General features: G+C 42.5%; 1 protein-coding gene across 10 annotated transcripts in view; it reads right to left on the reverse strand.

Annotated features, from left to right (window-relative positions):
- Positions 1-17,749, reverse strand: part of NBEA (neurobeachin) — a 630,876-nt gene that overhangs the window by 78,384 nt on the left and 534,743 nt on the right. For all 10 annotated transcript variants that reach the window (XM_040426128.1, XM_040426125.1, XM_040426127.1 and 7 more), the window contains 2 exons: positions 15,511-15,623; positions 7,305-7,445 (listed from right to left, as the gene is read on the reverse strand). In XM_040426128.1, the coding sequence (XP_040282062.1) occupies positions 7,305-7,445; positions 15,511-15,623 (254 nt within the window). The remainder of the gene's footprint in view (positions 1-7,304; positions 7,446-15,510; positions 15,624-17,749) is intronic.

Here is a 17,749-nt window from a genome sequence, read left to right on the forward strand (position 1 = left end):
TGGACTCTGACACAAGCTCTTAATGGAATCTATGCAAGACATGTGAACCTAGCCTAACATACAATTTCCATGCATTTATTAATATAGAATTATGCAAAGAAATCCAGCATAATATTTCGTTATTTTATTTAAACAATTTACTTTTTTTACCTTAACTAGCATCTGTCAATGTAATCAACCCATTTAAATCAGGCATACTGCCTGGTAGGGTTGATCATGCCGAGTGAAATGATACCTTTCTTTCTGTCTGTATGTTAAACAGCTGAAGAAAGATCTGCCTTTTTATTTATATGCAAAAAAGCAAGTCTGAGCAGCAAGAGGCTGGCCAGAGTCCTTGGAGCACTGCTTTTGTGCTCTGATCACTCCCTGCTCACCTCCGTGCGCGCCACAGGTTCACATCTCTAGAGGAGGTTCCATTAAGAGCTTGTCACAGATCCAGCAAAAAAACTAAACAAAACTGGACAAAATACCTACTGGGAGCATAATAGAACTACTGGTGGCATTACAGGACATTAGAACTACTGGTAAAATATAGGAGGACTTATTACTACTGGAGACTTTATAGGCATGATTTGCAGAGGGGCTATATTACTACTGGGGACACTGTGGGAGTGTTATTATTGGGGCACCGAGGAAGCACTGTTACTACTGGGGGCATTGTGGGGGTGTTATCCTTACCGCAGCAATATGGGGTCATTATTATTAGTGAGCACAATATGAAGGGCACTACTACTAATGGGGGCACTCTCGGGAAGCAATAATATTATTGGAGGCACTGTAGGGGCACAATTACTATGGGGGGACTATCTGTATGGCACTATTATTTCTGCAGTATAGTGTTTGGGGGCATTGGGGGTAGCAGCAGGATGACAATGTTGGGGAACCAGGAGAAGGATGATAGAAAGGTGAAGAACCCAAGATGTCTGTGTGGCAAACGAGACGTAGCTGAAAGATGTCCTTATTGTGGTCTGCTCCGAATGGAGAACACGAGGAAAGAGAACATCTACATCAGAGGAGACGTCCCTGGATATAATAGGTAAGTAGTGTTGTATGTTTGGTAGCACTGAATGTAATGTCTATCTAAATATCTCTTTAGCACTGGGGGCTTCAGCTTGAGGAACATCTCAGTGCCTCTGGGCCACTTAATCCGCCCATGCCTCTCAGACTTGTCAAGGTGTCTTCCTTCTGAGGGATTGTACCACATTAACAGTCTTGTTGTTTTATTTCTCTTTTGTTAGTTGGGTATTAATACTGTGATACCATTTTAAACGTCGTTACTTGTGTTGACATTGTAACACATAAGTATGAGCTCTGCCCTCAACCTCATTGAGTTGTCAAATCCAGAAATTACTCTCAAATAACTTTTGTCTAGAATATTGTTTTACATTTTCAAGTGGTGACCTTTAAAGAGCCTATGGAGGCCTTGCACATAGAATGCATAATGATGTGGTCCTCGAAGCAAGGAAACTCGAGAGGCCCCTTATGCTGTATTTCTACTTTATTATATATTGTTTTTTTACAATGTTATCTGCCTGCAGTTTGCTTTCTTCTATTAAAGGCTGGTAGGAAACCAACAACCCTGTTACACATTTTATAGTCTACGAAATTACAGATTCAGCATTTGTCTGCAAACCTCCAACGAAAATATCATTAATGTCATGCTAATATAAGCGTCCATATTTCATGTAGTGCACCAGGAGCGGACAGATGAACTTGCTCTTTTTATAAACATACTAGTGGCTTCTGGAGTGATGTGGCTTTTCTGAGTTGCTGTTCTTGGCTTCTACTCTGAATTTGTAATGAGCTTAGGGTCACCTGGTTGCCCCCCGGGGGGTCTTAATAACCCGTATCCCATACAAACAAACTTTTAGTGTATACTGGGGCGTTATTTTTCTTAGGGAACATTTGGATAGAGTTACAAGTGAACGTGGGAAAGCTAGGAGGCCATGTATGTGCTCACCTCGCCAAGTAACAGAGGTTTACAGTCCTGTGCAATGTGTATGTTCTTGTGCTGTGAAACCAGTCACCAGTCCTGAGCTCTACGAGGCCTGTGACCCACAAAGAACTTCTACAGGACCCTTCCCGCCAATTGTTTGTTAGGATTTTGTTATGATTGCATTGATCTTTTATCTGTATTTTACATAAAAGTAGAAGTCTATGAAGATATAAAACCACTGAATTTATAGGGAGTTTTAAGTAAAAAAAAAAAGCGCCTGTCAGCTCTGTTTTTAGTAAATAATTGGATTTTTCAAGAACTAATTCTGGGTTTCCTTTTATTACAATTGCGTGTTGAGCTGTTCCACTGTTATTCCTCCTAGAAAAGCATGAATAAATGGACAACTTTGTGTTACTACTTAAGGGTGTGCCCTTACACAGTCTGACATTGTCCAATCAGTACTGACACATCCAGACTATGTAGGGACACGCCCCTTTAACAAGAAGAATGGTGACACCTAGTTATTCATTTCTTCCTACATTTCCAGGAGAAATAACAGAAAGAACGCAACAAAGTTATGAAAAAGATGCTCCAAAACTGTTATTTGATAGTAAATACAAGTATATACTAAAACAGAAATATCCCAAGTGATGACTGGTCCTCTGCTAGGAGTTTGAAGTGAAGGTCCAGATGGGTGTTACCAGTTGGGGGGGGGGTGTTCCTGCACAGTAACCTTGGCAGCACTGATTGGATAATGTGTGCAGGGACACACTGGTAACACCCACCTGGAGCCTTATTGCAAACTGCTGGAAATTCATAAGAGGAATTACACGCCATAGAGCCATAAGAATAGATGCTCCAGAATTGTTATTACATAGGGGATGCTAGTAGTTATTACAACAGACATTTAAAGGGGTTGTTCAAGATTAGAGAAACATGGTTGCTTTCTGCATGCTGCATTGCAGCTCTGCCCCTTGACTCCAATGCAACTGAGCTACAGTGCAATGCCAGAGACAACTCATGGATGGCATGCATTTTTGGAAGAAAGCAACCATGTTTTTCTGATCCTCAACAACCCCTTTAAGCACAGAACTAATGTTCTATAGTCAGTGTAAAAGTCTCAGCAGCTGGAAAGGGGTAGACCGCCTGTTTGTTTCTTACATCCATAAAAATCTATTTTCATATAGACATAAGAATGTAGAGAATCTCAATGGTGACAGACCCTAAGATTAGTTCTCAGACATCAGATATATAAAGATATATAAAGCCAGTATTCGACACTGTGAGCACAGCACATTCACCTAATGAGAACCTATATGAATAATTCAGTTTTTTACATCCTCAATCTCCACATACTTCAAAACATTGTTTTTCAAGTCTAAGGAAGGTCTGAAAGATTTTAGACTGCAGCAGCTAAGACTATTGGCAGGAATAGAAAATGTCCATTGAATGTTGATGACAGATGAACTGAAGCTCCCTTCCAATGCAAATAAGTTAGAGATGTATTGAGCAGTATGCCCGTGAGCTGTAGAGGACTGGCTCAAGGTATATGTGGGCCCTCGGGCACTAAAGTCACAGTAGGCTTCTTGTCTACTCCACTACTTCATGGTCACCAAGAACACCATGGGCTCTCCAAGACCTGGCATCTGCTCAGGTCTCCCTGATCCGGATAGTAGCTCTAGGGGATAAAGGGGAAAAAACTCAGCTGTAGGCTGAAAGCGAGCAGTTGGTGCTCCCCATAGCTACGTGGGGGGAGTTCTCCTTGACGAGAGAGATCACCCACCCAAGACAAAGGGGGTTCAGTGAAGTTACACACCGTGCGACTCCGCCGAGCCGAGAAATGCTTTCTTTTCAGCAAGCTGAACTATTTTGTCCAGTAAAATGATGGGCTCCCTGAGGGAAACCCAAGGAACCCCCCATTTATAGTCAGCAGGGTTTCCATCATATTATGGATTTTTTTTTTAAACCCCCAAAAAAAAAGAAAAAAAAAAAGAAAGGGCGATGTGAATGCAGTGAACTTTTGATGTGTCATAGCGGTGGGGGTCTGAGTGCTGAGACCCCCACTGATCAGAATGAAGGAAAAGAAGCACCTACATAGCGTGCTCACTCTCCTCGCTGCAGGAGGTGGGATCAATAGAAAGTCTATGGGCTCATCTCTTGCAGGAAGAAGAGGAACTGCGCTATGTGAGCGTTACAGTGTACTCATTCTAGCGTTCAGTGGGGGTCTCAGCATTGAGACCCCCAACAATCAAAACCTTTGAAATATCAAAAGTTTTTTTTATTTATTTATTTTTTATTTCAGAGACACTTTAAGAGCTCTGCCACGGCGGAGCATTGCCGGTAGTGTTAGTAGGAGTGACGGCTACATGTGCTTTACATTGTGACTACAATAGTAATCAGTAGGAGCGCTGCTCTCATCATCACTCATGACTTTCCTCATAACCGCAGCTGCTGGCTGAGAAAACCTTTGCACACAGACGTGTCACTCAAATACCTGCTGCTCAGAATTTTTTACATTTTCAAGTCAATTTGCTGTTTGATTTCAATGATAACGTCGCGGATTGTGTGAGAAAGAAGCAGACACCTGACAGGTTAATGGAATTTACAATTAGTCACTTAAGCAGCTTATGGTAAAAGGGTGGACGGTGTAAGGGAGATGGATCCTGATGAAGTCAAGGCATGAACAAGATGTAACCAGGGGCAGGGGCAACGACCTCCAATAGCCTCTCGGTTATATAGGGTTTATATAAGGTTACAGGTAAAAGTGGGTTTATAAGGACCCATTTCGGAAGAATTTCAGTCATTCCAGTTTTTTAAGTATTGTGCATCACAAAACCTACAAAACATAAGGAGATAACTTGAAGGCTTTGTACATGCAAAGGCAGAAGACTTCCTATAAGTAGTAATTAATATTAAAGGTAACCTGTCACCACCATAATGTTCCCCAACCGCCGGCCATACCTCACAGCTATAGTCAACATGTCTCCAACGATGTCTTTGTCATCCAATGGAAAAGTTTGCCAAAAAACTACTTTATTCACCCCGCACGGTGTGTGCAAATGGGCTGCTTGAAGTCAAGGGGGCAGTGGTCTTGATGCTCCAAGGCAAGCGAGTGGCGTCACCTTCTTAGCGCTTTCTCCTGATTGACAGCTGTGTGTGTTTTTTTTCTTTTCTTCAGACGCAATACACTCGAGATTCTGTGCGTGAGCCCTTCTGCTTCGTCTTCAGGGCCTCTGCGGTGAGCCTCGCCTGGCGTACCTTGCTTCAGAGACTCACTGCGCAGGACCCGACTAATTCACTGCGCAGACACTGACATTTGTGCAGGCGCTAAAAACAAAACAGCACATGCGCGGGATCTCAGGCGCATTGTATCTGAAGAAAAAAAGCACTGAGGCTTCAACCAGGAGGAAAGAGGCCTGACAGGGGTGCAGCTAATATGACTTAAGTGTTAAAGGGGTTGTGCAGCGATTTATATTGATGACCTATCATCATCAATATCTGATCTGTGGGGGTCTGACACCCCGTACCCCAGCCGATCAGCTGTTTGACAAGAAAGAGGTGCTCCATGTGAGTGCTGCTTCCTGGTCATTATACTGCGCGTCATCTCCTGTGGAGCGTCATTACACTGCACGTCCGAGATAAAGTGCAGCGTAAAGAACAGGAAGCTTTGCTAGCATAGAGCGCCGCCTCTTCATCCCAGGTTTTGGACCCCCACAGATCAGATACTGATGACCTATTCTGAGGATAGGTCATCAATATAAATTGCTACACAGCCTCTTTAAGACCAGTGCCCCCTTAACTTCAAGCAGTCTATTTGCATACGCCACTCGGGGTGAATAAAGTTGCTTTTTATGTTGGCAAACTTTTCATCAGATGAAATAGGCAAAGACATCAATGGAAGACATGATGACTTCAGCTATGAGGTACTGTGGATGGTTGGGGAGGTATTATGCTGGTGACAGGTTCGCTTTAAGATCAAGGCTTATAAGTTGCAGTGAAATAAGTAGCAGATATAATCAGGGCCTTAGTGCTAACACACATCACTAATAATAAAGTCCCTGGCAAATATTTATTATGAGGGGAATTTTTAAAGCCAGTTTTTCAAGGAATCTGCTTTGCTGTAATTTGTACCAAATTTATCAAATATCACACACAGCTTGATAAATGTGGTGCATCTTTAAGTCTAACATTTCTGTCTTGAGCTGTTACTCAACCTTCTATGCACCCCTATACTTTTTCCCCCCTGAAAAGTCGCAGTTGATCAATCTAGCTTAAATCAGCTCAAGGGGCTAACCATTCCCACTTTCGCACCCATTTCTGCAAGCTGGAATAAGTGGTGTAAAAATGCAAAATGGTGCAATTTTTGAGAGCCAGTAAGACCAAAAAGCCACAAAGTCAAGCCAATAGCAGGCTGCGACAGGAACGAGCCTCCCTAGCGTAGCCAGCGATGCTAGGGAGACTCGTTCCCGTCGCGGCTTGCTATTGGCTGCTCCATCGCCAGATGCTTTGATCTGTGTGGCGGGGAGATGCAGCGGCGGCTGTGACAGCATTTGAAGTGATGCGGGTGCCGGGGAGTGAGGTAAGTACAATCTGTGAGAGGGGCCCAGGCATTTGGGGGGGCATTTTTGTGGTTGGATAACCCCTTTAACAGATATAATGACTATAACAGATATAACAATAGCTTCTAAGAGGAGCATAATTGAGAAAAATGTCATAATAAATACAATAACAGAAAAAATAATAAAACTCAATAAAATAGTAGAAAAATACTCATACAGAACAATACTAGAAATTGAGCAGGTTCTGCATAGACAAGCACCTGGTTTTCCAAGGATACAATAAAACTGTAAATCGAGGATTGTACCCAGACTAGTGTATTTGTGGGGTAAGTCCCTTTGTTACCCAAGGATTATGGTTTGGGTTTAAAATCCATATAGCAGCTCTCCTTTTCAAGAGAAAAAAAAATTACCCGGTTCCCTCCTTTTAATCTTTTCAGCTGTAGGTCCGCCAATTCCCAGGATCCTCTTCTGCCATCCAAGATGGTCACATCGCTTCTCAGACTGCCTATTTGGTGGTCCAAGACACTTCCTGTTGCCCTCAGATTGGCCCGCACTGCTCATTTGAACAGCGCTGGCCAATCCAAGAGCAGGGCTGGACAGGCAGGGTCTGAGAAGCGGTACGTCCATCTTGGAAGGCAGAGGAGACACCCAGGAACCTTCTGATCTGCAGCTAAAAAAAAAATTACAAAGGAGAGAACCATGTAAGTGTTCTGTTCATTACCCAGTTAATGTGATTTTTTTTTTCATGAACCAGAGGGTCACTTTAAAGATTTTTTTTTAACACACAATGAACCCAAAGATATACTTACGATTCTAACAAGCCAGCACAGCGTTAAGGTGGACGTGGAGTAATGTGTGTTGTAGTGATAGGGTGGCGTTTGGTCGTCTTCCCAGGTCTCATAGCGCTCGGCATAAAACACTGCTCTCTTTGGATTCAAAGCACCAATAGGCTACAATAAAAAAAAAATATATATATATGATTTTGTTTTTAGACATCAACTCAGTTTTTTCACATTAAGATACATTTCAACAGCTGCATATATTTACTGTAACCCTTCCTGCATAGTAGCTGCAGAACTCACTAAGGATATACCGGCAATAGGAGAACGCAGGCCGCTGTTTAATTTCACAGATAATGCCTTAGAAGTTATCATATGAACACAGACACCTGACAATCTAATAACTTCCCATTAATCAACAGTTTATACATAATACAGCTCTGCCTAATACAAAAGCCTTATCTTTCAGGGTTAACACACAACATTGGGTGTTTAAGAGCTCAAATACGCCTGTCACATTCCACAAAACTAAATGACAGCTCGATTTGCTTCACACAGCATGTAGGGAAATCGAAAGAGGGGCACATCGTACAAAAACAACAACCAAAAAAACAAAGCGGAGATGTAAACTGAAACTTTCCAAAATCAACGTGCACTGAACGTGATCTAAATGAAAACAGGGCAGAACGAGTGGTCAGTGAATTGGAAAGTGTTCAGCAGCCCTGCAAAAAAAAAAGATCATGTCCTATTCTTGTCCATATCATGGACAAGGATAGGACTTGGCCTATTGAGGGCCAAACCTTCAATTCCACAAAATGCGGAACGCACGCGGCTGGTATCCGTGTTTTGCGATTTGCAAACCGGCTGTTTGCATGAGGCCTAACAAAGCTATGGCTTAGAATTAAAGAAGCCAGCAGCTGCCCCTAGGAGGGACTTACTCAATACACAAAGTCCACAATAAATAAATAAATATATAAATGAATACATAAATGAAACATTATTTTGTATAAAATAAAAACATACATATCATTAAAAAACATGCACATATTATTAGGTGTTCATGCAATTGTAATAATCTGAAGAATTAATTTATCATGTTATTTGGTCTAAAACATGAACAGTATGAAAAAAAAAAATGCAGAAATAGTTTTATTTTTGTGTAGTCACAATTACTGCAAATCTGAGATTTGAGACCTCTTCAACCACTATCACATTATACCTCTGGAGAGTAGCTGTATCAAGATGCCCCTGTATAGATTATCCATTTTAAGTATTATCTAGAAAATAAAGTTATAATTTAGTACACGCAGTATGATAATTATGGTTGAAGACTCGTGAGATGGCGATGTTCTCTTGAAGAGTCACAAAGTTCGGGCTACAAAACCTCTCTTCCAGCTTGACTGACCACCTCCTACAAGTTTTGGATGTGCTGATGCCTTGTACTCTCCCGCTCATGCCTAATACAGCAAGGTGCACTTCCTGGGCATGTGCGGTTCAGCGATGAGGCTGCCTCGCTACACTACACATGAGCAGAAAGAACAAGCAAAGACAAATGCATAGTAACATAGTATATAAGGCTGAAAAAAGACATCTGTCCATCCAGTTCGGCCTGTCATCCTGCAAGTTGATCCAGAGGAAGGCGAAAAAAAACCTGAGGTAGAAGCCAATTCTCCCTAAGGAGAAAAAAAATTCCTTCCCGACTCCAATCAGAATAACTCACTGGATCAACGACCCTTCTCTAGTAACTATAGCCTGTAATATTATTACACTCCAGAAATACATCCAGGCCCCTCTTTTAGTGAATTCACCATCACCACCTCCTCAGGCAGAGAGCTCCATAGTCTCACTGCTCTTACCGTAAAGAATCCTCTTCTATGTTTGTGTACAAACCTTCTTTCCTCCAGACGCAGAGGATGTCCCCTCGTCACAGTCACAGTCCTGGGGATAAATAGATGATGGGAGAGATCTCTGTACTGACCCGAATTATTTATAAATCTGAGCCTTGATGGAGTGAGGGGCACATCAACCAAGCTGGAAGTGAAGGTTTGAAGACTAGACTTTGTGACTCTTCAGGATAGCGGTGCCACCCCCATGACTTCAACCGTAATTGGTATACAGCATGCACTACATTATAACTTTATTTTCTACATAATGCTGTCATGTGGCGGCAGTGCGGCACAGTTACATCCATTCACATTTGGCTGTCAGATACTACAGTTCAGGCTGTTCAAGTTCCCCTTCCATCCGCAGTCAGAGGGGATGGATTTCCACTTTTCATAGGTCTAATCTAAACCTGGAAAATATCTATAAATGACCAGTGGCCAATGTAAAATATTACACATTTATTACCTCAATTATATTAAGGGAGAGTTCACATCACCGTTATTTTTCCGTTCTTCCGATTCGTCAGAAGAACAGAAAAATAAAGGAAGAAAAAACGGATCCTGTGCATCACTTATGCACATTTGGAATCCTTTTGAGCCATTTCTCAGATACATTTTTTTAGATGGAAAAAAAGTCCTGTATGCAGTACTTTTTTTCCGTCAGATGGAAATGGCTAAAATGGATGCAAAATGTGCATAACGAATGCTCCGGATCCTTTTATTTATTTTTTACAGGATCCGTTCCCCCCCCCCTGTTCTACTAACAGATAAGAAGAATGGAAAATGAAACGGAGATGTGAACTCCCTAAGATAGTCATTATCCACTGAATGCCTTCACAAAATAATATGGGAAACCCGTACATGGGTTTCACCATTCATATAAAAGGTGCTCATAAAAGTGTGTAAAAAAACAACAAAAAAAACTGAATTACTCTCAGAAGGAAATAAGAGCATATAACTGGGCTACTTGCCCCAGGGCTATGAAGCTTGGGGAGACTGAGGGCGGAGGCTGCCTACAAACCAGATCAATATGCCTGCTGAAGTCTATCACTGGAATAACACGTCTAATGGAAAGAGACGTTGGCTCGCACAGGATACGTTTGTAAAGCACGTTTAATGATGAAAACGGCTCATGGAGAATGGCTGATGGTGTTTGGTGACACTGAGCAGCCACGCTACACATAGTGGGGTTGAATTTTACATTTTGTGAACAGGGCTGAAGTCATGTTAAAAAAACAAACCTCAGAAATCTCAGCAGCTGTAGAACATACAAGAGGAGACATGACTAGGTCCGGGAACAAATGATCTGCTTAACGAGAAGGTCTCATGTAATAAAAAAATGTAAAACCATGGTAAAATAATTTCTCCACCTGGAATGTAATAAAATATTTTGTCTCTGTTGAGATAACTTACATTGGTGGCAGTGGTAGTGACCCTCTATTTTTCCTTCACTGCCAATAGTTGTATCCCCCTAGTGAGTCAAGCTGTGGTGGACAAGCATGCACGGTTCATATAGGTCTAGCTCCTGCTCTGCAGTCTGGTGATGCCTCTTCTCTACTTGTCTAGTGTTGCTATCCTACCTTATCTATGCCTCTATAAGTAAAACTGAGCATTCATTGCTCATCCAGCCTCTAATGAGGAGATGGCTCTGCTTATCATGTCCCAATCTATACAGCAAAGCCATTAATGAGTTACTGAAAACAGAAAGCACCTATGACTGGTTAAAAATCTGACTACCATCTGGACACAATTTTCCAGATTACTAAAAAAATAGGAAACATGCTGTATGTGAGGAACTGTGGCAACTTACTTATTCTGATACTTTGATTGACACTTTGGTGATGGGATTTACAGGGTGCAATCTTCAGCTTTAACCGTACATCAAACTGATGCCTTAATCTAAAGGTAACCTGGTGACAGGATATCTTTTAAAGCTATGTAGTGAAGTACCGCAGTGCGCTGCTCTGCAGATAAGGCCAATAACATCAACTGGAAGTGCAATTGGCTAATAGCAATTTTCATATTTTTAAGACTCTGCAATGAAGACTGGGAAGTTATCCTCTGTAACACAAGTGGCGGGACTCAGATGAAAACTCCTACTGACTTTTGGATAATGCTTTACATCAGGTATTTAAAATAAATTTTTAGTTATCTGATTATATATTTTTAGTAATATTGAACTAATAAAGGTCCTTAAAATAGTCTATTAAGGCAGGCATGCCAGAGTATTACCAATTAGATTGGCTTTCCGGTACTTTTATATTAATGTCTTATCCTCAGGTTAGGTCATTAATATCTGATTGGCATGGGTCTGACACCCCTCCAACCCCTAATGGATCAGCAGTTCTACAGTACATACAAGTTGATCCAGCAATGAAACGTGTTGCATAAAACAATTCTTCTTTATTGTAGACAAGACTAAAATCACCATGGTACTTGGTCTGCATGTTATCACCTACGCTTTTTCGAAAATTCTTACTCGTGCTCAAGAAAAATTCTTACTCATGCTCAAGGCAGTGCTATAGCAGCTCCTGCACTGGAACAACACAGCTCCACCAACTATGTAGTGGACTGGGCTGGTTACTCTCAGTGCTGCGTCCATTCAATTCACCAGGAGCAGTGCTGCAGTAACCAACTCTGTCCACTACACAATGGACGGAGCTGCGTAGTCATAGCCCCACAGCTACTGCAGAGCAGCCGATCGGTGCGGCGAGGGGTGCCACACCCCCACCAATCAGATATTGATTTCCTTTCACTTATCACTATATAAGGCTACTTTCACATCTGCGCTTTTCCTTTCCGTTATTGAGATCCATCATAGGATCTCAATACTGGAGGAAAACGCTTCCGTTTTGTCCCCATTCATTGTCAATGGGGACAAAACTGAACGGCGTACACCAAAATGCATTCCGTTCTCTTTGGTTGTGTTCCCATCCTGGACATAAAAATGCTGCAAGCAGCGTTTTTGAGTGAGTCATGCAATGCGGAGCAAAATGGACACAAAAGAGAACGGATCCGGCACTCATTGAGTTACAATGGTTTTAGTGAAGGATCTGTTATTGCTATTTTAGAGATGTTCAGAACGGATGCAGGCGGTTGTATTATACTAACGGAAATGTTTTTGCTGATCCATGACGGATCCAGCAAAAATGCAGACGTGAAAGTAGGCTTACTTGTTTTTTATGGTTACAAATGGCAGTACAGGCACTGCATCACACGGGGACAAGAAACTCCTATAAAATTAAGAGACAATAGTCTAAACCTGTGGAAATTATTATTAACTACAGCATGATCATGGTGCCATTAAAGGGGTTATCCAATAATATAAAAATGTCCCCCCTATGCCGTGCCCCTCACAATGAATATACTTACCTGGCTCCCCGTACCGCTCCTGGTCCCTGCACTACCGCTGCTTCTCCCCGTGCACGGATCCAAACATACGGTTTCGGGAGGGGGGGAGGAGCCAATGGCAGGCGGGGACGGGCCTCCCTAGCATCACCCGCGATGCTAGGGAGTTGTGTGTGAGGGGCCCTGGCATATGGGGGACATTTTTATAGTATTGGATAACCCCTATAAACACCATCAGCAGTGCCTGATCCTAGTCCAGTGAGTTCCCTAAAACCGCCATAGAAAACGTAAGGAAAATGAACATCTCATCGTTTTCCCTGCTGAAGAGAAAACGAACTGCACACTGCTTTTGGCAGAAGAGTTCACACTTCAATGCTTTCATTTGCATTATTACAGTACGAGGCCTGCAGGCGTGATCACTTCCTGCAACACACTAATTGTCATTCTTATCTCCTGCCACTCAAACCGCTCAAGTATTAGCAGACAGCATATCTGGTGCTCAGTGAGGAGGCTTGTCCGCGGCCTCACACTCCCATCATTGCTGGTAACAGTGAACTGTGATGAACTCGACTGTGTGTGGTTTCCGACTCGTTGTTGGATTAGTCAGAGCGAGTTCAGCGTGGTGACGGGTGCACATGTTGTGATCTGTCCAATAATCCGACAAATGCCCAAGGCCATCTATGATCAGTGGTTATCACTGGTGCCTTGCAGCGCTGGGGCCCTAGGTTTGAATCCGATCAGGGACAACATCTGCATGGAGTTTGTTTGTTCTCCCCGTGTTTACGTGGGTTTCCTCCAGGTTCTCCGGTTTCCTCCCAGACTCCAAAAATATACAAAATTGGCTTCCTAGGAAATTGACCCTTGACAGCCAGCGTCAGTGGTCGCCTATGGCAGCCACCGACTTCCCAGGAAGTCTGCCCAGCCACACAACTATCCCTGCGCTCACTGGGATTTGTCATTGCGTGTAAATACCAGAAGCAAGGACATATGGACAATACAGGCATGGAGACTTGCAGGTCCATCTAAGGCTGTGACGGCTAACCTCCGACGCTCCAGCTGTGGTAAAACTATGACTCCCAAGATGTACACTTGCTTGGCTGTTCTGAGAATGAATGGAGCATGCTGGGAGTCGTAGTTCACCACAGCTAGACTGCCGGAGGTTAGCCATCACTGAATTCTAAGGCCTCTTCCACACGAGCGATACCGATTGTGTCAGGATCTGTTCAGGAACAAACTGATGGTTTTGCACTCAAGTTCTCTCAAGTTTGTTTGCGATGGCGTTCAGTGTGTGCGTTTTTCCCTACGGATGCAATCAGTTTTGATTCGTTTTTCACGCGCGTAAAGAAAAACTGAAAAATAATTTTTATCTCCTCAACCATCAGTGAAAAACGCATTGCATCCGGATGTCTTCCATTTTTCACGCAATCAGATGTGTGAAAACTGCACAATATACTTTGAGATTTTTCCTGAACACAGAGATGATGCATGACAAAACCCGCTCATGTGCACAGACCCACTGAAACGAATGGGTCAGGATTCAGCGCGGGAGCAGAAAGCTCGCTTGTGTGAAAGAGGCCTAAAGCTGGCCATACACATTCAACAGCTTGTTATCTTTTGGGAGAGTCAGGAGCTCCCCATACACAAAAGACCATTGATCGAACCCGCTGATCTTGGCGAGTTTGGGCAACAATACACTAATGTGTAAGGGGGGCCTATCCCAGGGGTCAGCAACCTTTGGCACTCCAGCTGTTGTGAAACTACAATTCCCAGCATGCTCCTTTCATTTCTATGAGAATTCTGAGAAGAACAGAGGAAGTATGCATGCTGGGAGTTGTAGTTTCACAACAGCTGGAGTGCGGGAGGTTGCCTACCCCTGCCCTATCCAAGTGGCTGGATGAAAAGGCTGCAAGTGCTGAGTCTTCTGCACACTGTCTCCCTTATAGCGGAGATGCAGTGCAATTACACCTTCCTGTGGTACTGCTAACCAGGACTTGAAGGAAGCCCCCACTATAAGTGTTGCCCTGTGGCCCCTCCACTCTATTGCCCCCCCTCTGGTTAGAATGGTAATAATTGTCGCCAATGGAAATTAAATGATATGCAGTACATAAAGTCTTCCTGTATCAAACATCCCCCATTATGTACAGAAAGAATATTGTATGTATGTAACACATGACGCTTTACGCTCTTAATACGCGTCTACTAATTGCTAACATTTACGGCACACTCCCTGCAGAGTAGGGAGGGGAACGCCAATTAGCACATCAGTAAATCTAACAGCTGGATACCATATTAATCGGAAATTAGAGGATTTGAGTCTTATTGTTTTATAGAGAACAACAAAACTGAAAAATGTGCACACCGCAGAGTCCCACAGAGACCGTTATAGGGAGCCGCAAGAGTTCGAAGGGAATTCTCTTCATCGTTATATATTGTATCAGTGAACCCACAGGGAATGGTGGAAAGTGTAAGAATGGAAAGGAGACAAAAAGTATTTATCAACTATGGCAACATCAACATATGAGAAACATGGGCGCAATGAAGAAGAAACTGGAGGCGGACTACAGTGGGTGCAGCGCTGTGACAGCCACTATCAGAAAATGCTGCCTCTAGTGGAGGTTAGGATTCATGCACATGGACGTATTGCATTGTAGATCAGATCTGTGAAAATACACCCAAGCAGTGACATTTTTTTTTTTGTCACCAATGCAAAATCTGTTGCAGTTTCATCTCCCCAACATCATGCACGATGTGTAGGACTGGTCTTCTATAGGCACCCTCAAGCTCCAACGACAAACATCCTCTCTGTAGGAATACGCTTAGAGAACACAATATATATATATATATATATATATATATATATATATATATATATATAGTAACAAACCATCAAAAAACATACAATTATATGTAAACACAAAAAACACATCTGCATCTTGACAGTTTTTAAAAAAAAAAAGTTTCTTATATTTTGTGAAAAGAAAAGTTTCTACATAAATATGAATTACCTTTGAAAGATCCCTGAAGTTTCCTGGTAAGGTTAAATCCAACTCCTCGGATTCATAATTTGTTAACACCCATGGGAATACAGGATACTGATTCAAGTCGTTATAGGTTCTCCCTGAAAAAATCAGACCAAAAAAAAAAGAAGTGTTACCGTCATTCCCAAGAGACTTTTTAGCGCATTTATGGTAATACTGTAGACCACAGACACCTCCTATAGGGTTGTATTCATCACTGGAAGAACATCACCGTTTTCTATAAAAAAAATAATAAATTATTGGGGCGCTGAAAAACAATGTTGTCCTTTATATTCTGATTTCCCTAAAAAAAATATCTGCAATTAAAAATAACACACAAAACACCACAAATAGGGTGCGTAATGTATTGTTCCAGGTATAAAATGAAGCAATGTCTCCCGTCAAGAGATTTAAAACGGCGCGATCGGGAAATCCAGCAGGAGGTTCACCTAGCAGGACAGGCTTCCAACACTGTACAGTTGCCTGGCCCAGTGTCTGGGGACAGGAGATAGGGTCTCTCTCATAACTGGAACCACATTACAAACAATGCACCAGGCCTTCAGATCGAAATCAGTTTAAAAGGGTTATGTCATGGTTGACATAATCAGACATCATACAGCACATGACAACATCTTCCTAACAAAGCTAGAACCAGCCCTGTACCTCACATCTCCTTCTGCTGTAGTTCCCCTGTTACTGCCAAATCTTCTAACAGTAGTGGAAGAATTAAACGGAGCGCATGCAACCACCTCAGTGAGTTGGACAAAATATAAGGAAAAAGAACAAACATAAGGTGGCGCTATACAGATACAATTTATTGAATTTCTGTGGCTTTTGATTCGTTTTGGTGTATTATTTGGATTCAAGAAGTAAGGTTTTAAGGCTACATGCACCCAACTGTTGTGTGTTTTGCGGATCCGCAAAACACGGAAGGCGTTCGTGTGCGTTCCGCAATTTGTGGAACGGCACGGACAGCCATTAATATAACTGCCTATTCTTGTCCGCAAAACGGATGTGGAATGCATGCGTCAGTTATCCGTGTTATGACGATCTGCGATTTGAGGACTGCAAAAACTGCAATGGTCGTGTGCATGAGCCCTTGGTCTGAATCTTACCAGCACCTGTAAACAATGTTAGGGCTCTTTTACATGTCAGTGAATCACGGACACGTGCCGTCCTTGGTCTCCACGGACAGGACACTTAACCCATGGATTTTAATGTGTTTATACATCAGTGATTTTCCACTGACAGTGGGTCAGTGGAAAAACCACAGAGACATGTGAGGCAGACTAAGCACCTCCATTGAAGTCTATGGGTCCATGAAAACCACTGACACAACACAGATAGCATCCGAGAGATTTTTACGGACCATTGGTTGGAGATGCTCTGGAAGTTGGACATTTTTTTCAAGGTAGTTTTTCAAATTTTTCTCTATAGAAAAAAAACAGCACATAAAAAGTGTATATGAAGGCAAATAGAAAATTACTCTGCTACAGTTTTTCCAGTGGAACATTGTCAGAAAGAAAGTTTCTCCCACTGTAAATGACAAGAAGCTAAACTGATAAACTGAGCTGGTTTGCAGAATATCCACTAAAACCCCCTAGTAACCCCCCCCCCCCCCCCCCCAAAAAAAAAACCAATAAAATAAAACTGTAATAATAAAAGCAATAAAAACTAATTAAAGCAAGAAAAAATAATAAATATATCACTAATTAAAAGTGTTGGCCACTTTGCAATGTTTTTCTGTATGACACCTCTGCTGATGTGTGCAGTAACTTCAATCCATATTGTATTTCTTCTGCACTTTTGCTCCTCACTGCCACTAAAAATGGACTTTTTTTCTCTGCTGTGTTTTTTCTTCTACTGCACAGGCTTTCAGCGCCTGCACAGTATAGACAATTCTCCTCTGCCTCCTGTGTCCCTTCCTATACGGGCAGCTGCCATGTAAAGCGAGCAGGCGCACTGTAAAATGCCACAGGTGCAGAATCCGAGTTGAGGCTGCACTGGGGCTTTCACAGTGGGCACGCCCGCTTCACTAGGCAGCTGCGCATATAGGACAGGACACTGGAGGCAGAGAAGGGTTTCTACTGCGCAGACGCCGGACAACTCATGTGAAGTCTGCGCTGTAGAAGAAAGGACCAGAGTGCACAATGCCGACTGGACAGGAGATGTAACACAGCCATTTTCAGTGATGTTATATGTGGGGGCCGCAGCTGCAAGAACACAC

The sequence above is a fragment of the Bufo bufo genome, chromosome 3, assembly GCF_905171765.1.
Source record: "Bufo bufo chromosome 3, aBufBuf1.1, whole genome shotgun sequence".
NCBI classification, from domain to species: domain Eukaryota; kingdom Metazoa; phylum Chordata; class Amphibia; order Anura; family Bufonidae; genus Bufo; species Bufo bufo.